The sequence below is a fragment of the Zeus faber genome, assembly GCF_960531495.2.
Source record: "Zeus faber genome assembly, chromosome: 10".
NCBI classification, from domain to species: Eukaryota; Metazoa; Chordata; class Actinopteri; order Zeiformes; family Zeidae; genus Zeus; species Zeus faber.
The window spans coordinates 20340178-20365649 of record NC_137199.1 but is presented as its reverse complement, the minus strand read 5'-3'; the positions used below and the strand labels follow the sequence as shown (position 1 = coordinate 20365649).

Here is a 25472-nt window from a genome sequence, read left to right as displayed (position 1 = left end):
ATTTTTGTTCGAGTTGACGTTTATTTTGTTACACGTTCCTTCATTCCCCGCAGTGACGCGGTGAGGACTCCTACGATTAGTTTTGGCCACATCCAAAGGGATTCGAAAGGGATTTCGTCTTTCGTGCGACCCCGGTCGGCTCAAAACCACCCGTTGGGTCAGGGAACCGACTCGGGGCTGGAGGAGAAAAGCCACGCCGCCGGGGGTTTAAGCATCTCAGATTAGACCTATCTGAGGTTTCTACAAACGCTTAATCCGCCGTGTGGTGTGTAATGTTCATCTAATCTGGGACCTGCAAATGTCCCAGATGCTGCCGTTCACAATTCACGCCGTGGGATCGGTTTGTTTTGTACATAAAGCGTTATTGACATATAACTGGCCTCCCTCACTGTTTTGTCTTAAATCGCACCTCCTGTATGATCTGAGAGGTTTACAAATAAGAACGGTGCGTGCGATTAGCCCGCTTAGAACCTCTTCCCGAAGAGGTGCTTGTGTAATTCAACTGTTCACACAAAATTGAGCACAGGTGCAGCATCGGGCCTTGTAACAAAACAATATACTGTATGGCTTGTCTATTTGCTGGAATAAAGACGTTAAAGTGTACAGAACCTATAAAATATGCATGTTTTTGATTCTCAACAGACATAGAGTATATGAGTGCTTTTTTTCCGTTGCCATTCCGTAATACACCAAGATGAGTCCGAATCGGAGTAAAACTGCTGCAGTGCACTCGTCAAAATGTGCAAGGTGCTGTTCGACCTCGGGGCTCGGCAAGCCGCCCGTTTCCATGCAGAGGGACTGACTCTGCCCGGAACGTGCCAATAAAATCCAGGGACAAGGGGTTTATGATGCCACTAAAGGCGGAGGAGAGGAGGCTTTTGGGACTAATGTGGCTTTCAGAGGCTTGCCGTTGGGGTTCTTATCTCGGCCTCCCTCCCCTCCCCGCCCGGCTCCGGTCGGGCCCTTGCATACCTCCTCAATGTTGACTCCCGGGGTGAAAGACCAGCGGGGTAGAACTAGGAGGATCTTTGTTTGCCCAAGGAATTAGTGTCTCTATAGAAACAGTTAAGAGATAGGGACCAGGAGAGGTGAGAGGCAGGAATTTGATTGGCTTGGAAGCTCCCGAGGGAAGGTTTTTCAGTATTATGAAATTATTAAATTATTACTTGAATATTATTCAAACGGATTCAAACATGTTGTCCAAGGGTGTATATTATATACAATTATGTCCACACACTCTTTATCCCCCCCCCCCCCCCCCCCCGCAGGGTCATCGGAATAGTTATGAGCTGCGGCTGACTCACCAGGCTCTTACCTTTGCATTTAATACATTATATAAAACCGGGCTTAATATAACTCCATCACTTACATAGCCGAAGCCAAGAGTGTGTGATTTACTGCGCTGGGACGATGGAAATGGACGATTCATACCTTGCACCGCTTGGAACTTCTGTAGGAGGCGGCGTTGCCTGGAGGTTCAGAGCAAAACACTGAACTGAATCTGTCCAGGTTCCTCCACAAACTGGGAAGCTGTTAAGTATAATATATTGCTCCAAAGTCATTATCATTTAAAGATTTCCTTTGTGGTTGTGGAACTTTTTCCAAATTAAAGCATTCTGTGATTGCATTTGTGCATTACACAGATTTGCTCTAAGTTGTAATACTAGAGCAACGGCGCTGTCAAGTGGTGGAAGAAGGAACTAAATAAATAAACCTGAGTTTGGAACAATAGTAGAGCACTAATGTAATGCCAGTATGGATTTTTACAAAACTGACTTGGGAGTATAAAGTTTTTTTTTTATTTTTAGATGCAATTATATGAAACATGTTAGACGATAAATATTTACAATAAAACTTGCATAACACAAAAGCTGTAAATGCAAACATCTGACAGAAGAGATGACAGAGGAACGGAGCGAAAGGCAGGCATAACACCTAAAGAATCGTCAAAGAAGCAATGTATGATTGTCAACCAAAGGAAGGAAAACTAAAAATTATAGGGCCCCGCAAAAAATGTCCACTTCCGCCCCAAAGAATTACTCAGAAAATAAAATTGCAAGTTTTTTTTGTTTTTTTTATTCTTAACTGATTGGACTTTACCGGTGATGGTGTTGTGTTGCATCATCGGTGTGAATTATGCTGGTGCGGTGCTTGATGGATGAATTATCCTCCCCCACTTCCTGTGACATCACCAGACTCAGACCACCAGAGTAGTTTGGAGTATGAGCACAAACTGTACAACTGCTTGGATATGTGGCACACGTTTCCCAGGTGGCATTTCAAACTTAACTCAGTAGCAAAACGCAATTTCCAGAGGGTTGGGGACGCCTTATTTACCTCTAACTTTTAAAGAGTCGACATCCAATTTCATGGTTAATCAGGTTTTAAATGAATACTCCTTAAATAAATGTTGCATTTCAATCGAGATGCTAGTGAAAAGGAATGGCCCCTGAGGAAATGGTTCATTTACATACAGATGTTTGGATTCCGACTCAATCTGAAATTAAAGCCCAATTTATGCAGCGGAGGCATTTAATATATGTATATATTAAACAACGGCCACGGTGATCAGAGGATTTCCTCAAACCCCCCCCAAACGAGTAAAGCTGAATCACAAGCCCACAGCCACTGCAAGTTAGACCATACGGCTACTGTCACACCACTAAACAGCTCCACATCACACTGTGTGCAAGCGTAGGATACACAATCTGAGACTGAGGCAGTGGCCCGAGCGATCGGCCCCGTTGACTCATTAGTTCTGAAAGTGACGCAAAACCTGTTGATCGTGGGCACCGGAGCTCGTTTTCTATCTCTCTAAGCGATGAAAATTAGGAACAAAGCACATTTCACAGTAGCATATATTTTTGTCGTTTTGTTAATTTGTTAAATACATTTATAGAACAAGACACATGGCTTTCGTAATGAGGAAAGTCTTGCTGGTGTACTGTCACAGAAACTCCGCACCCGTCACCGATGACGCGGTCGTCCCGGCGGTCGCACCGCCATGTCGGCAGGCGGGTTTTGACAACGTGACGCTTCTTTACGTTATGGAGACGTGGGTCGCGTGTCACAATCAAGTGTTCGGTTCAAGATGGACATCTGAAGTCCCCTCCACCAGCAAATTACATATTTTCTTTTTCTAAACTGAATATACTTTCTCAGAGGTTTCTGTGGCCTTTCTTGGTTACAATAGAAGTTAAATACTATCCTGAAATCAAATACTTCCTATCCATACCATACACAGCGCCCGCTCTGCAACCATCCGTATTCATTCTGCGTCAAAACTAACATATTTGTTTGTCAAAAAACTAAAAAAAAACAAAAAAAAAAAACAATAAAGTTAAAAGGAAAAAAAGGGCGAAATCATTCGTAAGCCAACCCAGTTGATAAAACCAAGAAGAAAAAATATATATAATAAGCCATACATACTTTAAAAGGAAAAGCCTCTAACTTTGCAAATGAGTTTCAGTGAATGATCCTTTTTTCGGAGGCGTTTTCTTGCGTGGGCCTCGGGGAGGGAGCACCTCCATCGAGCGCAGGTTGGAGATACACCAACCCACTGAGGGGCTGTGGGGTCCAATGTGGGAGAGAGCGAGAGAGAGAGAGAGTGAGAGAGAGAGAGAGGGCCGATCCTGTCCAGGAACGCTCTGGGATACAACCTAGATGCTTAGCGGAGTGACCCAGGGGCGCGAGACCAAGGGAGAGGGGCCGCAGCAAAAAAAGGTCCCAACGCACGGAGCTCTAGGGGAACTTTAGCCTGGCGCACGATGAGAGCAAAGGGCATCAAAAGTAGATCTGCTTGGCGTCTGACGGGTTCTGCTCCATAGGGCAGTATGGGCATTTCAACCTGAGGAAGAACGCAGGACCTCTCGTTAGACAGTTTTCCCATCAGCGGTTTTCAACATGTGGGTCTGGGGACCCCGGGGGGGGGGGGGGCTTTAAGAGGTTCCCGGGGGGTCCCCAGCAAAATGATTGTTAAACATCACACTATTTAATTTACAAGACGTTAGCACCATTACAGAATGTACAATGAATGTAGTCACCGTTATCTTCCTAACTACAGTATAAACAGGCATGGAAGTTTGGACTAAATCATATCCAACAATAATAATGTTCTCAGATTGGTGAACCAGGGACACAATCTTATTAAAATGGGTTCCTCTGATGCGTATAAAATTGAGGATCCTTGATATGAAAAGCTTGAGAATTGCTGCCCTACACTGAAGATTTACCACTTCCTATCTATAAAAAAAAAAAAAAGTGCACGCACGCACACGTCATTTTTGAAAAGCAAATTTGCCTATTTCCCATTGGCATGTCTACCCTCCTTTGCCATGAGCTATTTATGTTTTGTCGTTTATTGATTTATTTTTAAACAGTGGTTTTATGCCACTATCCAGAGCAAGCCCCAGTTAATGACCCCAATGTAGATTTGTGTCATATTCAAGGTCACTCTGCGGGTATTAAAATACGATCACATGCTTTGCGGATGATGTGCCCAGACTGCGTGGATCGCGATCCAGTCACTCACTTCCCAGCGTTGGTGAGTTTGTTGAGGGCGTCTCTGGAGATGACGTGGCCGCAGATCAGCTTCATGGGCGGATTACTCTCAGACGTCTGCTGCCGCAGGATGGGGCACGCAAACACCGAGTGGTACCAACACTTCTTCCCCAGGTCGATTTCAATCTGCACCGAGAGGTTGGAGTCAGCGGCTCGGACATATGGATGGAAGAGATGGACGTATGAAGGCGGGGGAGGGGTGCACTTACAGGTAGCTCGTCCTTGTGTGTCCAGACCCCACTGCACTGCCTCTGCTCGATCACCTGCTTGATGTTCATCAGCACCGGCAAAGCCATGCAGCCCGACGCGAAGCTGAGATGAACACAACGTGCATAACAACGTCAGAAACCGCAACGTCTCAAGGCGGCAGTAAACGTGGGGTTACAGTCAGGGTGTAGCGGCCCCCGCCTCTCACCTGACGCTGAGCGGAGACTCCACAGAGAGGCCCAGCAGGGCGCAGGCGTCCCTGGTGAAGATGTTGCAGATCTCAGCCCACTGGTTGGTCTCCAGCAGGCTGCGGTAGGGAGAGTTGTCGATGCCGTGACGCAGATACACCAGGCTGCCCATCAGGATCTGGATATCTGCAGCAAGATACCGAAAATATACAGATAAAGACGGAGGAATTCACACTTCCCATGAAAGAAACATTATTCTTTTTTATTGTTGTCATGTACTACACTATGTACTGCGTGCACTGCAAAGCAACATTGTGAACACCTCTCTGGTGCTGGGAGGCGAAGGGCTGGAAGTGCCGTGCGTACTGCAGCGCCTCCAGCTGGTTACCGATGCCTCCGCTGAGGAGGCTGATGAAGTACAGACGGTGCAGCTTGAATTCCAGACTGCTGTTCAAGTCGAGGAGGCGCTGCCGGTTTGTCACCGCCCACCTGGGGAAGACCTGAAAGTGAGCCGTGCGAACACCGACAAAGCAGCTCGCTGTTTCTTAAGACATAAGTCACAAATGCAAGTGTGCTCTTGTTTAAACTTCTCCATTTCAGTAGAACATAATTTTTTTATTTTTTATGCAGAAAAGGGGAACTTTTTTGGGGGGGGAACTTTTGGAAGACTGGCTGATCAGATCATTTTAACCATTTTAAATTCAAGTGATAATGATCCTATATAATCATAATCTGTGCTTCAGTATTAACACTTGTTTCACCATCTTTGATGGCTGGGGCAAATGCATTGACTGAGAACATCAGGAAACATGTAGGAGTGCACAGATGTATGTTAAAAACAAAAAATAAACCCAAAGTACTCAAGTGCTGGTCTGAGGTCCTGCATTCTCAAGGCCTCCAGGATGCGATTCAGCTCCAGGAACGGCTGCTTCATACTCATGTCTATGACGACCCCCGACTCCTAGAGCACATGCACAGGATTTGAGCTCGGCGTTGAACAATTATTCTTTTGTCAGACAAGGGGAGGGGTGATTTACTTATTTAGGATTTTATTTACCTGACACAGATCCTCTGCTACATTGAGCATCCCTTGCCTGTAGAGGTGCTCTACGATCGTCTCGCTCAGGTATTTCTGTCTCTCTGTGGAATCCCACACTGTCTCCGCCACCACAGCGCTTACTTCTGCATCAAAGTTCTGAACAGGTAAAATATCAAATTAAATAAATACCTCACACAAATGAAAAAATGAAATACATATTTTATGTGATGAGCCGAGACTCTCACCCTGTCGATTGCCTTTCCTACTTTGGACACACTACCGTGGATGTCCTTATGCCGGGAGGCAAGCATTTGTACGGTTTCCTTTATATTCTTACAGCACTGTGCCATAGTTTGGGATAAAACTGATAAGTCTGCATCTTGTACTCCTGAAAGAAGAAGAAAAAGACGAGGGACTTCAGTACGCCTGTCTGAACAGCAGTTAATGGTCAATCACAGCATTTACTGTATTGTGCACCAATGACAATTTGTTGATTTAATTTCTGATTGAAACAGGGTTCTTTCTGGCATTGCAAAATGAAATTCAAGGACTTTCTGGTACTTTTTAAGCACATTTTTTTTCATTTTTAAGTCAAGGACTTCATGCAAAACACATAATCAATTTTCAATGTAATCATATACACACACTTGTATATTTATACTCACACACACACACGCACGCATGCACGATTACATTTACATTTCCTTGGCATAAGCTATGCTGTAAAAGCGAATCTGGAAAATTTGCATGATGTTCAAATCCAAGCAGCCCAAATCACAGCCCTGGCAAAATGGTTAGACCCTTGACATAAGGCAGGACTGTAGAAGAGCAGAGCGTAAATGGAAAAAGGATAAGCTTCAAGCATTTTACTATATCTTGAGAGACTATTGACTATAATATAAATACTGTTAAAACTGTGAAAATAAATTATTTTTCTAATATCATCTCTTAAAAACCAAAAAAGTTATTTTTGACACTAAAAAATCTGTGAAAACGTTCTTAAATGTCCTTCTTTGTTGATAAGGTAGCTGATATTAGATCACACATCTCACCTTCTATAAACGATCCTTCTGTCTCTCCTGGGCCTACTGTTGTGTCCCTTCCTTGTTTACTGAAAATAGTTTCCCATTTGAAACCCACAACCTGCTCCCTGGATAATGTTCCCTCACGCCTCTTTAAAGAGGCTTTTCACAGTTTGGGCACTAGCATTCTGTCAATTATCAATAGCTGTGTTGGTACTGGTTACATTCCATGTTATTTTGAACACGGTGTGGTTCAGCCTCTCATCAAAAACTTCAATCTTGACCCCACAGTTCTCACCAATTTTAGGCCGGTTTCTAAATGACCTTTCATTTCAAAGGTTTTTGCAAAGGTTGTCTTTCGCCAACTACAATCCTTCCTCGATGACAATGCATCCCGATAAGTGGTCCAGTCTGAGTTCAGAGGCCGTCATAGCACAGAATCCGCTCGGTTGAAAGTTCAAAATGACTTACTTTTAACTGTCGATTTTGGGGATTGCGCTATTTTAAAACTGCTAGACCTCAGCGCCACTTTCAACACGGTTGACACAAAGTTCTCATTTCACGACTCGAATATGGGGTCGGCATTCAGGGAACAGCTTTAAATTGGTTCACGTTGTACCTACAGGTGAGAACTTTTACGGTTCAGATCGGCGATCGTTCATCCTCCTCTGCCCATTCACCTGCGGGGTCGCCAAAGGGTCAATTCTAGGTGTCATTATATTTTCCTTGTACATGCTCCACCTGGATTCCATTATCTGGAAACACGCATCTCTTTCCATCTTTATGCCGACGATACTCAGCTGTACCTCGCACTCACACCAAAAAGTAGACGCTCTAAACCACACGTAACCAACAAATTCGACAGGCAGATATAACTCTGTTGTAAAGGGAAGCTTTTTCCAAATCAGACAGTTAGCTATAATTCAAGCACCTCAAGGACCTGGTAAGAACCCTGTTGAAATCAAATACAATGAAAATTCAAACCAATTCAGCAGTTCATTAGTCTTTATATAAGGCTGTGCATGTCTGCTTTTACCGAAGGCGACAAGCTGAGCCCGGATCTCACACACGCTGCGCAGGAGCTCGTCCAGCCGCTCCTCAGACTGGTGGCCGTACATGACGAAGCGGTGCAGAACTTTCTCCAGCTCTCGCTCCACACACGCACACTGTTCCATCGTTGAGATTTGGGACACTCATACACCCAATGCTGCAAGCTCGGTCTGGGAAACAAAACGGTGCAGCTGTAGGCAAGTGGATTCAGGGAGCGTGTTCGTGTGCGTGTGTGTGTGTGTGTGTGTGTACTCTCATTGAAAGCTGTGAATAATGGTGTATGTCACATTGAAATTGCACCTTAAACTATATCAAGGTAACCTCTTAAAGTGAGTGTGAATAAGAAGACGGGTGTTTTCCCGTGAACCTCTGATTTAACTAGCCTCGTCTTGCACAATCTGGAAAAACTGGACTTTACAAACTTCCTCATAAGATCCATCAGTTAAGCCTTTGAAGCAATTACAGGATTTAACTTTGAAACCACAGCAAACTGTGGGAAACTGCCCTTCAACAGCTGAGAGCAACACTTGATTAAAAGTTTGGGGTGTGCCTGATCAGTCACTGGGCCCGGTAACACACTGATAGTGACACTAAGGTACTGCCATCACAATATTTCAGGCAACCGCACTTTCTACGATACATGTTTCATCTTCTCCAATATAAATCTCACAGTAACTCTAATGGTAGAGGGCCCAACAATTCCCTGAGAGATTGTAGTATGTTATTATATTATCAGACTTAAATAATTATGAAATATAACTATACAATTATTATAATTTAACATTTCATTATGGTGTATATAATGATATTCTTATCCGACTCAACTTACCATCTTATATTATATCATTTATTATCCTATTATTATATGGAACCACAAGTAAATATTACCACTGACAGCTAAGAGGACTGTTCACTACATAGAAAATGTCTACCCAGCTAGCTCTGCCTAAGGTTTCCGTCAGCCTGCGAGAACAAAATGTAAATATGTATTCACTCTGTGGGTCATGGTGAGTAACGAGGTCAACTTTGAAACGGCGCCCACACGCTTCTAAGACATTGCTTCGGGGGAAAACCAAAACGGTTGTCGTTGGCCGACGTAAACAAACACCATCACTACCGCTTGTTATAGCCCCAGAGCTAGCCTTCCACCTAGCTTGGCTAACTAGCTGGCCAAGGAGTTAATGTTGACCGGCTGCAGCGCGACAAGGCCTAAATGATTCTCGTAAAAAAATGACAACCAGCTCGGAGGTATTATTTTTCCACGTACTGACGACTGAAATACCTGCGACAGCTCAACTCAAATTCAGGACCCACACATTTTGGTTAAATAAACACTTACCCGACGCGACGACCAGTTAGCAAGTGTTAGCCTTAGCGTTAGCCGCTCGTCTGTATGACAACAATGTAGCAGCAGCGGAAGCGGAACTTCCTGCGTCGCAGTCTGCTGTTTCTCGGCCCTTCAAAATAAAAGGTCTTTCTCGATTTACCTACGGCAAAAAAAGTAAAATAAAATGAAATAAAATAAAATAAAATACAATGAAATGAAATGAAATGAAATAAAATAAAATAAAATAGAATAATTTGACAACTAATAGTGAGATTATGCTGGCCCTGTGTTGGCGTATGTGCAGCTCCTCCATACGCTCAGCTTTGTGACATCACAAATACATGACATGCCTATACTGTATATGTGTAGAGTGAATATTATACAGCTTGAAAAGATATTTCGTTCTTATTTCAATTTCAGTCTTTTTTTCCCTTCAGGTTTTTCCCAAGTAAAAATGGAACCTAAAAAAAAAAAAAAAAACCCAAGCGAGAATTGGACATTTTGAAATGTGAATAGTTATGTCAGTTAAAATGTTCAATACTGTAAAGCAACCTGGGGTGCACTGATAAATGCATTGATCCATATAGTAACAAGCAAGTTATTTATTGGTGAAACTGATAGCGGAGACCTCCTGCACAGGCCCATTTGAGGATTTCACATGTAATCTGAGTCATGTAGACCAGTCTAAGAGGTAGGGTCTATGAAGGGGGCGAAATAAATAAAAATAATGCAAAAACAAAAAACCTGCATCTATTCAGTTACAGGATTTTATTCACTCAGCCTGACTGATCAGTTGATCAATATATGAAGAATTTTTAATACTGTTATAATTAAAATGTTTCACATTAAAATTGTTTTGCCATAATTCAAGCTATCGCAGCTCATCACTAAATGCTTCACCTAATTCCTGGCGCAGCAGGAACATGACTTTGGCTGAGATATCAATGAAGATCTCAAACATTTGACATATTGGGTTGTTAATCCTTACACTCTACCTTAATTGTTTGATATAGTAATAACAACGGTTTTACCACTTCATACATTTGTTATACAAGCTGCATTTAAGCAGAAATATGGCCAGGCATTTTGTATAGTAAAACATTGACCATGCTGAATTAGGATAATATTGCACCCTAAAAAGGGCAACTGGGTTAGTTAAAAAAAGACAGATTTGAAATTTGACCATAGGTTTATATTCTTACAGTTTGTCATAAATACCCAGCGTTTAAATAACGTATCATGACACCGTTCCCCATATTAGCACCACATATTAATGATAGGATCCCAACAGATAAATAACAAGCTAAATCAAGTTTGTCTTCATATAAGAATTTGCTCATCATGTTCATTTGTTATTTGTTCATTTGCTGGTTTGGATATTTGAATCTCTACTAAAGCACTTCATTTATTTAGAAGTCTGAATAATTATTTTGACTCCCTTCATTGGGTCATGAATGCCAACCTGCCTGGCAAGTGAGTGTATTGTTGGCGTGAAAGGGCCCAGTGTGCATAATCTATCGGTGATCTAGAAAGAAGCAAAGACCGAAGTCCTTCACTATAACCCAAGGGGTTAAAAGGATCAGACATATGAATGCATGGAAACAACCCCCCCAGCCCCCCCCCCCCCCCACACACACACACACACTAACACACACACACACACACACACACACACACACACACACACACACACACACACACACACACACACACACACACACACACACACACACACACACACACACACACTATACATACTGTACATCAATATGTCCATTGCACTGTGACTGGAGCCTATATACTTAGTGGTACCTTGAAGAGTGTACAGTACATGTGCAGTGGTGGAAAGTAACACAGTGCAAGTACTTTGTTACTGTATTTCAGTAGATTCTTAAGTATCCGCACAGACCACCACACAGCAACGTCTGTGAATAAAGATTTGAGCTCATCATTGCTGCAAACTCTTCAGATTTCTGGCAAAATATAGGTTTGCTGTATGATACTGGCATTGCGCAACAAGAGCACAGCACTGATGGTCGTGATACTTAAGATTAAAGAGTGTGGAAAATGGCAGTTTGTTTTTCAATTGTTGAACCTCATACCTTGTCATCACTCTGTGTAACCAGAGGCCTCTATTGGGCCCAGCCCAATGGGATTACGGTTACAATATACTGCCAATCACAACATTATGCAACGTTTAACAGCAGCTGCCCGCAAAGAGTTTCCACTGGCTCCTAAACCGCTCTGTGTTTAAAAATGAATGTTAATCTCTCAAATTATTTGGGAACGATGACTCATCTGACTAACATCAAACATGCCCAGATCATTCCCTCTCTATTAAATGCCAACTGCCCTTCCCCAAGTCACATCGATGGCATGGAAATAAAAAAAGATGACAATACAAACACTAAGGCCATATGCCCCAACACGCTCTCTGAGATCTGCAAATGAGCGACAGCCGGTGCTGCCTCCACTGTTTGTAATGAGTTCTCAATCCACACTCTTCTCATGCGTGGTGCCCCAGTGGTGGAACAAGCTACTCAGCTTGTTACAACTCTGCAGAGACTGTCACAACCTTCAAGAAACACCTGAAGACCCTGCTCTTCCAGGAACACCTGAATACCCGATCCTATCTTAACTATGACAAACTATTCTTGTTTCTGTTGAGGATGATTTTTTTGGGGGATTTTTCTGTTGAGTTTATTACGTTGTTGTATTGACCTGATGCACTGACAACATATGAGTCAGTACTACTACTGTTTCTACTACTACTACTACTACTATCAATAATAATAATAATAATAATAATAATAATAATAAATATAGATGCAGGCAGCAATAGGTGGGATCCAGTTTAGTCATGTTGGGTGCGTTTTACAGTTTCCCAGGTTCTTTGAAACGACTGACATTTTCAGTAAGCAAGTTTCCATGAAAAACAAAAAACGTTATGATATTTATGTCGGTAATTATCATTGCACGCCTTCTATTTTCCAACGCCTCGCTGGATCTTGAAAGCATCACTTAGTCGCACATTTCAGTGGTTTCGAGTTGACGCAGTGACAAATTTTTAAGGACTACTTTGATTCTATCTTTCATTTATCCAGCAAAGTAATGTGGACCACAGATTTAAAATATCAATCGATTAGATCTACCGACATGTAGCAGGTAAGAAGCTTTATAAATATACACATAAATCCATAGTTTGGTAATGTCGAAACACTACAGAGTGACCGATTTCACGCCACACACTGGACACGGTCCAACTGGACATTCTCAATCAGAATCTGTACATTTATAGTAAATAATATGATGATGTCATAAAGCATCTTACTTTAAATCTCATCTTGTTCATTTTAAAATGAGATGTGTGACATGTCAGTTAATCAAGACCAACTGAATATTTTGGGTCAAAGTTCGGTTTTTCACTAATATCTGCTCCGTATGTGGATCGATTTGGATGAAATGTAAACCCTGTGACATAGTGGTTTAAACGACACCTCAACTGTGTTCGTAGCTTGTGCTGAGGTATATGTTCCAGAAAGTTTTAGCAGGGTTGGACATATTTCGGCGTGAGATGCATTGCCTCGTCTCTGTAGTATCGATCTAAATTGGGTTGGTTTGTCGCCAATACAGTATCTGCTCCGTATGTGGATCGATTTGGATTAAATTTCAACAACAACATGTTTGTGGCAGCGAACTCAAACAAGACGTCAACTATGTTTGTGTTTTATGCCGAAGTTGGCGTTCCAGATAGTTTTAGGCTTCAGAATTCAGAGAATTTTCACCCTACGGACTGGACCCCTTAGGATAGTGAAAATTTTAATGAAATATGAAATAACAAAATAATTGAAATAATCAATTGAATAACTGGAGACTAGGGTTTTTTTGGTTGTTAAAACGCTGTACTTCAGGGTGAGTAACCGATAAATGTGAGTGGATTTTTTACAGTTATTACTCTCTTGTAACTAATTGGAGTAAATAAATATACTTAGACACACACCATTTTACAGTGCTCTTATACGACTCTTCTCTTCACATGCAACTCCCAAGAAATGCATGTGAGGTGTCAAAGTGGAGTGGTCTTTCACTGCAACCTTTAATATGATGTCCCCCAGGACGTTCCCCTAACACACACACACACACACACACGTTCACACACACACACACACACACACATATACACGTGCACTGTCGACATAAAGCATACCCTCGTATGGATCTGTCATGCAGAAGGAGTGTGGGTGGCTGTGCTTGTTATAGGGCACCATTTTTCTTCCCTAACTTGTGTGTCAAGGCAGACAGCTAAACCTTGGGTTATCTGGCTCTGATAGTGTGGCTCTATATATAGTGGGGCCTCGCCACCGAGCCAGGCCCAAGTGTCAGATTCCAGGGGCATGCATCTACCCTGACTGGTGCAGCACCTGCTGCTAACTATAAACCCTCTCCCCTACCCCTCCCCAGGCCAGATCAGACAGGGAAACCAATGCCAAAACTATCCTCAGCCGGGAGAAGAGGCAAGGATTTGGTTTAAACACAGTAAGCCCTTCCTCGGGCGGGTTCAGATGGGAGGGGGAGAAGAGACAGAGAGAGAGAGAGAACGAAAGAGGAGAGTCAGATGGGAAGCGTCTCTGTATGAGTGAGATGCCCCTCTCCACCTCGTCCATAGAAGTTGCCTTTTATAAAGCGATACTTATGACTATTTTAAATTTGTGAAGGGAGTGTCATAGTCAGCCTGGGGCATGCTGAGCCGTGGTTGCTGGTCCTCGGTTAAAGGTTTATACAGTGTGCTGGAATTTACTATGGATTTTAGAGACATGTTGGATGAAGGGCAGCCATTGCAACACAGAGAAACTTGATACCTCTGGGAGAAGTCCATCTTCAGCCAAAGGTGAGGTGGCACCATCAGAACATGCTCATACCTTCTCCTTTCTTGTAAACCAAAGTAGTGTGGCTATAGATGAAAGGTATGTGTTTGGCAAACTAATCTTCATATAATGCTTTTCTATGCATATGAGATCACTTAAAAATAATAAATAACACATTTAGTCATTGTTTGGCAATTGACTAAATTGAAATAATTGTAATTTATTTTCTATTGTATTTTTTTTTTATGAATTGCTGACTGTATTGAACAAGCTTGTGCTTATCTGTTATTTTGTTCATCTGATGATTTTTTTATGGTATTGGTTCATTACTGATTGAACAAATGAGCTAAATTGTAATCCAATTAAATATAAAATATAAATTAAATATTATCCAAGTGACGATATTATTATCCTTCTCCAGGTAGAGAGGCCTGAGCCGACCAGGGAATACAAAGACTGGACTGGCCACTTAAAATTTTGAGTTTGTGGCCTAGCGATGGACAGCTGGACTCTCCAGGGGGACAGCTACTCCTTTCTGCGCAGCGCGCCCCGCACCTTTTCACTCCACCATCGTGACGGAACCCCAAACCACGTGGAGATCTTTGACATTACCAGCATCCCTAGTCAAAGTAACGCTATCTCGGAGACCACTTGCCTGTGTGACATCTTTGGAGACGACTGTGAGTCACCCTCCCTCTCCAGCAGCCCTGCATCGGGGCCCTTTCTTCCTTCTCACAAAGAGGTGGACAGGGGAACAGCCACCTCGCCCCTAGTGGATGACTCCTCAGGCTCTTATCATACTGCTCCCGGCTCTAGTGAAGGAGAAGAGGCGTTTGAGGATTCTAGAGAGAGACTTCAGAGCCCCCCATTACAGACAGAAAATTCTGAAAGGAACAGGTTGGAAGACCGGATCCATTGTTGGGACATTATCCCAAAAGTAGAACCCAGGGGTGCATCACCACCACTAGCAAGCACATCACCTGAGGTGTTTCACTCCACTTCCAGTGCTAGGACCCCCTCTCCTGGATGTAACAGTCCACTGGCTCCCAGTCCTGAGGGAAGAGATTTATCCTCATCTTCATCCTCAATTCATACAAGAGGCTCTCTCTCATCTCCTAATCCAAGACAAAGTTGCTTGGCAGCTGAATCGCAGAGCAGCACACCTCGATCTGAAGACGGACATAACAGCTTTGCTCATCAGTCAAGTTCCTCCCCTCAACCTAAAAACAGCCTTGCTAACTCATCATCTACCGAGTCACTACACGCACAATCTGTACCTGAATCTAGAGCATTGCAGCACTCGCCTGAACCAAGAAACATTGCTCAATATTGTAAGCGTGGTCCCTCACCTGAATCCTCATCCACAGGTAATTGTCTAAGACTGGCACCTACCACATTTGAACCCAGGGTGATAATCGCTCCCAATTCACCTTTGTTTGGCATCACAGAAATTTCTTCAGAGTCAAGAGTAACATCAAACGATCCCGAATTGAGAGATAATTCCTCAGACAGTCAGGCCTCCTCTCCCTTCCCAGAGCTGAGACGGAGGGTTTCCCTGCCTGATCTCTTCAGCAGGGGCTCCACATCAGACATAGAGGGATCTCCCTGCATACCTGAGGAAACAGATTGTGCTTTCTCTGGAGAAATAGAAGCCAGAAAAACACCTGATAGCAGGCTGTCTGCTGAGTCTCGGAGTAGTGTGTCCACACCTTCTAGATTCACACCTTCTTCATCTGTCGTTTCTACAGTGCCTACTCCTGAACTTAGGAGGAGTGTCTCACCTGAAGTTAGGTTTACAACCCCTTCCCCCAGTCTGCTTAGCACAGCCTCTGTAACAGAGATTTGGACTAGATCTCCATCACCGGCTGTGTCACTTCAAGTACCACACGCTTCCCGACCCTCCGAGTCCCTACCCCAGGCCCTCTCACCTGGCTCAAAGACGCCTACATCACCTGAAGTAAATAACTACTACTGTACAGAAGAGCCTAGGTATACTACTGACTCTCCAGAAATCAGGATTACAGCATCCTCACCTGAGTTGAGAAGGAGAGAGCAGTCCACAAAAGAGAATTTAACAGTGAACTCTCCAGATTACGACGTTGACTCCGTCTCTTTATATTCCAGAAGCATATGTTCATCCCCTTGTATTACTGGGATCTGTTACTCTGTTGTTGAACCTGCAGACAAGGACACAGCCATATTTACTGAACCTTCTCTACTCTCCACGGAACCTGGAAGCAGGCCTTTGTTAACTGAACCAAGGAGACCTTCACCAGTCAGAGAAAGTAAACACACTGGCTTAGAAGAGTCCAGATGTACTCTAGCAGTTTCACCCCATATTATAGGCTATACATCCAGTGACCAGCAGCCCGAGCAGACTGTAACAACTCTGCCACCTCAACCCAGATCGCAACCACCTTCACCTAAGCAGAGACATTGCACTCCACCAACTGCACTCAGGCATCACACCCCATCACCTGAACTAAGACATCACTCCCCAGCACCTGAACTTATGCATCACACTCAATCACCTGAGTCGAGACATTGTACCCCGTCATCTGAGCTAAGGAATCCCACTCCATCACCCGAGCCAAGGCATTGTACCCCATCACCTGTGCTCAGGAATCCGACCTCATCACCTGAGTCAAGACATTGTACCCCATCACCTGAGCTAAGGAATCCCAGTCCAACACCCAAGCCAAGACATTGCACCCCATCACCTGTGATAAGGAATCCCATTCCATCACCCGAGCCAAGACATTGCACCCCATCCTCTGAGCTAAGGAATCCCACTCCATCACTTGAGCTTAGGAATCCCACTCCATCACCTGAGCCAAGACATTGTACCCCATCACCTGAGCTAAGGAATCCCACTCCATCACCTGAGCTAAAGAATCCCACCCTCTCCCCTGAGCTAAGGAATCCCACTCCATCACCTAAGCTACAGAATCCCACTCCATCACCTAAACTACGGAATCCCACTCCATCACCTGAGTTTAGTAATCCCAATCCATCACCTGAGCTAAGGAATCCTACTCCATCACCTGAGCCAAGACAGTTCACCCTATCCCCTGAGCTAAGGAATCCCACTCCATCCCCTGAGCTAAGGAATCCCACTCCCTCACCTGAGCCAAGACATTATACCCCAACACCTGAGCTAAGGAATCCCACTCCATCACCTCAGCCAAGACATTGTACCCCATCACCTGAGCTAAGGAATCTCACTCCATCACCTGAGCCAAGACATTGTATCCCATCACCCGAGCCAATACATCAATCCTCACCTGAGCTAAGGCACTACACCCCATCACCCGAGGTTGGACATTGCACCCAATCTTCTGAACCAAGACATCTTACCTCCCCACAAAATTCCAGATATCCCTCTCCGTCACCTGAACCAGGACATCAAACCCTGCCCTCTGAAAGGTATCTTACCCCATCTCCTCAACCCAGAAATAGAGAAATATTACCTGCTGCCCAATTTCCTGAAACAACGTGTAATCAGAGCTCACAAGGTGCCCCCTCGCCTGAAACTGATCCTCATTGTATACAGACCTCTCTTTCCCCAAGAGACACACCTGTGGTGAAGGAGGCCAGCCTTTCACTTGATCTTCGAGGAAAACAAGACCATAGCCAATCAGCTGTAAACAAGAAATACCAGTGTGAAATAACCAGTGCTGCTAAGCCACTTGGGTCTGAGGTTCAGAACATTTCTCCAGTATTAAAAAGTCCTATCCATTCAAAAGAACCATCTAGCTCACAGTTTGTAGCTCAAGAAAAAATGTTAAATAGTTCATCAGAAGAGCAAAGTGCACACAGAGAAAAAATAACAAAGGAAATAAGCTCTCAGTATAACCAAGGCTTAGACTCTGGCAGAGAGAAGAAACAAACAGTTGGTCCTTCTGTTGTCGAGAAGGAAAGCCCTTATAACAATTCCCCTGGTGAACTGCAGACCCCTTCCCCCAGTCAACCAGTGTTTCTGGAAAACAGGAGCCCAGAGAACTCACCTGCCTGCAAGCCAACATCTATCTCACCTGCACATAGAGGAGACAACCCACAGTCTAAATTTGCTGCTTACTCCCTCAGCCCTGACAACAGACAAAGTAATACCTGTCAGGCATCTACTGATACACCCAAGTGTTTGAGAAAACAGCCATCAACCAAAGTTGGAATTGTAATCAGACAGCAGCTTACAGAGGACATGAACCATCATGTAAATAGAAGAACTCCATCTCCGCCGATTACACGATTTACCCCTGTACACATTATTTCTCCAGAGAAGCCATACAGAGATTGGAAGAATAGAGGCAAAAACCCACAAGTTGCAGCACCCCCGCTAACTGGCAACTTAAAGTGTCCAGTGACAAATAGGGAAAACCCCAAAGTTGCTCCCAGCGACAGTTATAGCCAGGACCATTGGCTCAGGCGGGAAAGGGAACTGGAGATGGAGAGGGAATTTCAGTGGGAGGCGGAGAGAAAAAGACAGAGAGATATTGAAAGGGGATGGCAAAAGGGTAGGCAAAGGGAGGTGGAGGGTGAGAGGAGTGGGTGGGTACAGGATAAGGGGGAGGGGAGGCCGCGGAAAGCCAGTTACAGAGGGGAACAGGTTGAGCTGTCATTCGGTGCCAGGAATAGAAAAGGGCCTGCGAATCACAGTACAGCTCCCACAAGCAGAGAGAACAGTCAGGGAATGCCAAGTGCGAGCTCCTATTCAGAGAGCTTGCTTACCACCAGACAACTACAGCAACAACATACTCTGTTTAGAGCTCAGACTGCCCTTCAGGACATCAGGGGCAGTGGTCCCACCAAGAAGCTTCAGCCTTCTGTGCCCCAGAGAGAGAGCACTGGTATTGGACGTGTGGTTAAAAACAGGCCACACCAGAGTTCCAGTTCCAGCATGGGAAGTGAGCTGGATGAGGCAGACAATGAGGTGAAGTGGTTAACAGATGTGGCCTTCAGCAGCCTGTCAAGCCCTGAGGTTGATTACCTGGATATGTACAACTCCAGCCACCGCTCTTCCACAAATATCTCTCAGCCGTCGACCCAGGAAAGCCCAGCTGGAGCCAATGCTGCTTTGCTTGCCTATGCTGACTTCAGGGGTTCTGCCCCAAGGCTGGACAATGATGACTTTCCATTCCAGCATCCTCCCAGCTATTATTCAGATGGCTGCGATCCATCAAGGCTCTATGAGATGGGGAGCTTTGAGTGTGTGGATGTAGCTGTGGAGAGAGAGGGGTCCAGAAAGGTCAAGAGAGGAGTACCCAAAAGACAGATCCAGTTGAAGAGAAGGATCACAACCGAGTCTAAACAAGATGATAGCAGTGAGAATAGTAGCCCAGTGGCTCCTGTGATGCCCAATAGTCCCTGCTTACAGAGATGCACCAAAGAGACTTTGGTAAGACAACATAGTACACCAGCAACTATGCAAGAATCCTGCCAACGTGAACCCAGCCCTATAACTTCAGAAAAAAATGAAAAGAAATTGAAATTTCAGAAATCACTTTCATTGGATGAGACATGTACCAAAACCAAGATGGCAACTTGCCTCATCAAGAGTGTGTTGTCCAAGAAGATGCAGGGTGTTGATAAACAAAATGAAGAGCCGGAACAGGATGAGACCACCAGGGAGGTAACATTGAAAATGTCACCCCAAACTGATACACATAATCTGAGTTCCAGTCTGACCTCACACCACAGCCTCTCATCTGAAGAATTTGCCATGGGAATAGAATCAAACACAACGGCTGAGGTCATACAAAATATGAACTGTGAAATAGAAAATGATAAAAGGCCAAGTCCAATCAACAGTCAGAAAAACTGCCCTTTGCTGAAATCAGACAGTGAGGGCGCAAATTCACAAAGCTGGAGCACAATGTCAGGAAAGTCTGAAATGAAATCAGAACAAATGGTGCTATATGACAGACAATCCATTGGAGAAAAAACAATCCCAGTTCTTGAAGCAAAACATGCAGATGACAGTGAAAGATGGGATGCCGGAGAGGCCGGTGACTCAGCAAATTCCACTGTCGGAAATAAAGAAGCTCCTTTTGCCATTGGATCCAGCAGAAGCACAAAGGCCAGGATGACAAACGGAGGCCAGGAATGTGGGATAACTTGCACAGAGGAGCGAAAACAACTTCAACAAACCGAAGAAAGCTTCCACATGTCAAAAACACCCAAGAATACGCTCAATAATGCCATTCCAGCTATTGAGAAAAAGAAATCCTCAATTAATGTCTCCCTCACACCAGAGGTGGAAAACAAACCCGGGTTGCACTGTGAAGTTACATCAACAGAACTGTCTCCCAGAGTAAATGGGGAAAAAGAGCAGGCCAAAGTAGATGGGAAAACAGAGGAGGAAGATGCAAATGGGAACAATAAAGTTAAAGCCCCCATCCACAAAGTAAGAGATGTAAGAAGGCTGGTAAAAAATACATATAGCCTGTCTTTTAAGGCTAGCACTGCTGTGATGCCACCACTTAAGGTGGACGATTATAGAATAACTGAGGAGAGACATCAGGATACGAGGGAGGAAATCAAAGGGGAAAAGAAGGAGAGCCTTAACGAGGACAAAACAGAGGTGCCACAAGACACAAGGGGTACCGAAATTGCAGATGAAAGCAAAAAAGAAATAATGGAGGAAACTAGAGAGCTGCTCAGGAATGACAGAAAAGAGGAGAGGAAAGTGGAGGGGGGAGAGGCAAAGCTCCCAGCATCTTCTTCATGTGCAGATCCAAGGGGAAAGTTTCTGTCTCGCCAGCAGCCAATGCTGATAGAATGTAGGGCTGTTCGCTGGAAAGAGAGCAGGAACAACTCCATCATGACAGAATTGGAGAAGTCTGGAGATAAACCACAGGCCTCTCCACAGCCGTCTGATACAGCCAGCAATCCAGCTAATTCACCCAATGCAAGAAGACAGAGTAACACAACCAAGGACGCAGTACCATGTGAGCCTGATATTCATGTGGAGATGATAAAAGAAAATGCAAGAAGACAGAGTAACACAACCGAGGACGCAGTACCATGTGAGCCTGATATTCATGTGGAGATGATAAAAGAAAAAAATCACAAAATGGCAGAGAATGTGTCTAAACCTGAGGTTGTCAGAAGAGACAAGAAACCCCCGATGCTAGGGAACCTCCCCAAAGTGCCCAGTAAAGAAAGAGAGGTTTCTACAGCTGTGGTGGTAATAAGGGATGGATCAAGCAAGCCAAAGACATCTGTATGCCCACCCCAGAATGAGAGCCCCACCCTATTTCAAGCCGCATCCACTTCACATTCTCCAGGGCTGAGCTTTGGCACTGCTGCTGAGAGCAGCAGCCACTCAGTATCCATGTTACTGAAGGAGAAAGGCTATCAAGCTGAGATTGGTGCAGTAGTGAATGAGGGAGCACCAAGCACTGCTGGAGGTAAAGGACTCCCTCGCAAGCATGTTAACCGACTGGAGATCCCCCTCCAGACCTGCACAACATCAGAAGGTGTGGTGGAGTCACAGAGAGAGAGAACATTCTCCTCTTTGTCCTCTAAGTCTAGTCCAACACCAATTAACGGGCACGCGGAGATTCCCAAAAAGAGGGCAGATGAAGAAAGTGTTCGCATTAAACCTCCAGTGAGAGACACTACAAAGCGAAATAGTGTTTCCCCTCTGAGAAGCATAGGTCACTCAACACCACCAGGCAAACCAAGAGAACAAGGAGATTTTGAAGCTGTGAAAAGACAAGATCCAACTTTCCCTCCAAAATCCCCTGCGCTGAGAAGATTCAAACCTCAGCAAATCGAGGTGAAGTCATTGTCCAAGGAAACACAGAAACAAGAGGTATCCACACACAACATAGTGCCAAATAGGTCACAAGCCATAGAGGTGAAGTCTATATCGAACAACTCTCAAAAACCAGTCGTGCCACCAAAGCCTAATTACAAATTCAAACCTCCAGATTTAGAACCGGTGCCAAATGACACTCAGAATTCAGCGGAGAAAGCATCTAGTGTAAAACCCCAAGGGGAGGAGAGGGCTCAAACAATAGTGGTGTCCTCACCAACAATCTACAGGAAACTCTCCAGTGAGAACACAGCATCTAATTACACAAGAAAATTGGCTGTGTCTGCAGTCTCTAGCTACCGACCACCACAGACTAAAACAACAACAACCACTGTTTCCAGTCTGTCAAACCGATCGGCAGACTCATCTGGGGAAGAACAGTCCAATGACAGAGCTCAACGGCAGCAGCCAGGGGCCTCACCTCAGAGCTCCAGACAAAGACCATCAACCGTACCCACAGCGGCAACGTCAGCCTCGCAACCAACTCTAACCTCCTCGCTGGTTCCAGCTCCTGTGGTGGCTGCAAGCCAAATACCTGGACCAGCCTCAGCTGTGGGTAAGTCAGACCAGTCAGCTGTTGTGGATCTAAACACCCAACCCCAAAATCCCCGGACAAGATTATCCCAAGACCAAGCCATGTCAGTAACGTCTAACAATACAAAACAACCCTCGACTGTATCCATGACACAAGCGCCGGAATATGGACACAGACAGCCGCCGCTCAATAGATCACTGTCCGGCGACCGCTACCAGAGAGCAGACAATCTGCAGTTCTACGCCTCAGATGACCCCCCAAGCTACGACGAAAGGGAGAGTTTCAGCCCCCTTGTGCTACACGACTTCACTCCCAAGAAGCCAAATCGCTACTACACAGCCCCCCGTCCTCCTCCATGCTCTTGCACCACTGGATGCCCCTCTCACCCTGGTCTTACCTTCCCTCAACACCACCATAGCCCCCACAACCTCACCCCTCCCACACCCACTCACTCCCCAGGCCACGGATTGTCTTACCCACAGCCCCCCCTCCGTTCCCACCAGTGCAGACCTGAAACTCAGCCTATGTGTTACCAGCCTAGCTCTCCTAAACCCAGCGCCCTTGGTCCCAGCCAGCCTCCGACCATGTATCATTCCCTCAACCAGCCCCCTTCCTGCCCTCCCCACCAGTCTCTCATGCAGCCCTGTCCTATTGAGCGCCCTCAGCAGCCACACCAGCACATAGACACCCGGCGCCCTTCTCTACACCGTTCTTCCCAGCAGCAACCACCAGGGATGACTGGAGTTCACTACAACGAACAGGGCCATGGCCAATCCCCTGGCCTTCCACCTCTGGACCCTCAGTACATGTGTGGCCCCCACCAGAGCCTGGGGCCATCCTATGGCTCAGAGTACGAGGGTGACAGCTCCAGTCTATACTCTGAAAGTGGCTTCGGCCAGACCCCTCGTAGGGTGCTCATGGATCCGGAGACAGGGAAATACTTTTACATTGAGGTTCCCGTGCAGCCACTGAGAAAGATGCTGTTTGACCCAGAGACCGGCCAATATGTGGAGGTGCTCATCCCACAGCAGGCTATGTCTCATTCGGGGCTCTATCCTCCTTCTGCCGCCCCCTACCAGTCAATCCACAACCCTAACTTGTATGCTCCTGCCCCGCAGTATATGCAACCCTATGCAGCTCCACCACCGCCACCGCCACCCCATGCCCAGCCCCTACCAACCCGTCCGCCTGAGGATTCCACCTCAACTATGCATCAAAATGTGTCCAGGGTGGCCTACAGCAGTCCCTCTGGTCAGGGCTCGAAGATGGAGTCCCGGGCCCATCCGCCGCTAGACCAGAGCTACCTAGAGGGTATGTATTACGTCCCTACAGGGATGAATGCAAGTCCTAATCCTACCCCATCAGACTGCTACCACAAACACCCCCCCACTCTCCCTGGTGCAGGGGGGAAAAGGTCCTGAAATAGACAGTAGAAAGAAGCCGTCTTCCTGGAGCCTGCTGGGTTTTAAATATACAGTGTATAATGGGAATGTCTAATATTAGCCTGTAATCCTATTTAGTTTTCACATGGCAACTGTTTTTTTTGTTTGTTTGTTTTGTTTTTTCCTGCTATTTATACGGTATTGCACTGCATTTTGACAAGAATGAACAAGAATTGTATTATTTGGTGAATTATAGTTTGGTAAACAGACGCAAAACACCGCTTGTTTTGCATGTTTAACATGTTCTAAATACCTTAAGTGAAAAAGGTTGATCTGTAGTTTTGTCTTTAGAGATAGAAAGTAAGTATTTCGCCAGCAGGCACTCTCATCAATATCAGATGAAACTATATACTGATTGAGTTATTGATTGACTGATGTGTGAACTGCAAGAAATATCTCACGCACTTCAAGATACTGTCCCAAGAAGAGCCTCTTATTTATTGTATTTTGTTTGTCATATTGGATATTGGACGCGTGAGTTCGTAGACACAATGTCTGCAAGAACAATGCAAATAAAAAATGCCACGTTTATTTAGACGCGTCTTACGTCATGTTTTATCGTCAAACATTCATCTCTTTTTTTAAACACATAAGTACAAATGTGTCACTATTTTAAATTGTTGCTGATAATGGAACTATCTGGTCAATTTGACATCATTTTAATATATTTGAATACATATCTATTATATTTTGGGCAGCGGGCGTCGCTTAAAATTTTCCCGGCGTCAAACCCATCCGCAACCGGGGATTCGGGCGTTTCTTGGAGCGAGACTCAGACTTCTTCCCACGCCAGAGACACTCTAACTGTAATTGATATCGCATTTGGCCTGATGTGGATCTGTAACAGAGAGATCAGGGGTCCAGAAAAGCCCCTGGTGGGCCTCAGCTGTCTTTGCTCCAGACACCCTCTAGTGGTGACATCATCTCTAACTATCTACTACGGTACAAGACATCATGGGGCCACCCTGTGAACAGCTTTGACGCTCTGATTTGATTTTTACATATTGCACAGGAATTTCATGTCTCAGTGAAAAAATAAATAAATAAATAAAAAATAATAATAATAATAAAATTACTAGGGACTAGAACTGAAAACAATAAAATTAAGTTATGAATGTCATTTCAGTGTATGCTATTCTGTCAAATTATGACAACATGAGCCATGTTTCACAGTCCATCTCAAAATTTAATCTAATCTAAGTAATTCATAATGGAACTGATCCTTGTGTTTCAGTTTCACTTAAGAACCATAAGATTCTTCCATCTTCAATCAAACTACCCATTCAAATTCATACATTCGTGTGTGTCTGTGTGTGTGTGTGTCTGTGTGTGTGTGTGTGTGTGTGCGTGCGTGCGTGCGTGCGTGCGTGCGTGCGTGTCCACAATCAACGTGGAGTGCACGTGTCCCCATCCCATAG

General features: G+C 44.8%; 2 protein-coding genes across 2 annotated transcripts; one reads left to right on the top strand and one right to left on the bottom strand.

Moving 5' to 3' along the window:
* Nucleotides 1-1780: 1780 nt before the first annotated feature.
* On the bottom strand, nucleotides 1781-9506 carry rmnd5b (required for meiotic nuclear division 5 homolog B). The gene is made up of 10 exons (XM_080007899.1): nucleotides 9406-9506; nucleotides 8053-8236; nucleotides 6240-6382; nucleotides 6013-6150; nucleotides 5816-5916; nucleotides 5278-5444; nucleotides 4976-5141; nucleotides 4770-4872; nucleotides 4532-4686; nucleotides 1781-3847 (listed from the first exon to the last, which is right to left on the bottom strand). Exons 2-10 carry the CDS (start codon nucleotides 8189-8191, stop codon nucleotides 3784-3786), a joined length of 1176 nt encoding a protein of 391 aa, XP_079864025.1. The 5' UTR covers nucleotides 8192-8236; nucleotides 9406-9506; the 3' UTR covers nucleotides 1781-3783.
* Nucleotides 9507-14754: 5248 nt separating this feature from the next.
* LOC307235926 (uncharacterized protein) lies at nucleotides 14755-24589 on the top strand (the record flags this gene model as incomplete). Its single annotated transcript, XM_080008185.1, has 2 exons — nucleotides 14755-14938; nucleotides 15401-24589. The coding sequence occupies 2 exons, from the start codon at nucleotides 14755-14757 to the stop codon at nucleotides 24031-24033; spliced, it is 8817 nt and encodes a 2938-aa protein (XP_079864311.1). The 3' UTR covers nucleotides 24034-24589.
* Nucleotides 24590-25472: the final 883 nt, after the last annotated feature.

What these genes read in the sequence shown, in the direction of transcription:
- rmnd5b (XM_080007899.1), bottom strand. Translation starts at nt 8,191, where the DNA reads ATGGAACAGTGTGCGTGTGTGGAGCGAGAGCTGGAGAAAGTTCTGCAC. An exon ending in GACCTCAGACCAGCACTTGA is followed by an intron (nt 5,445 to 5,815) that starts GTACTTTGGGTT and finishes GGTCTTCCCCAG; the next exon opens with GTGGGCGGTGACAAACCGGC. An exon ending in CGCCTCCCAGCACCAGAGAG is followed by an intron (nt 5,142 to 5,277) that starts GTGTTCACAATG and finishes ATCTTGCTGCAG; the next exon opens with ATATCCAGATCCTGATGGGC.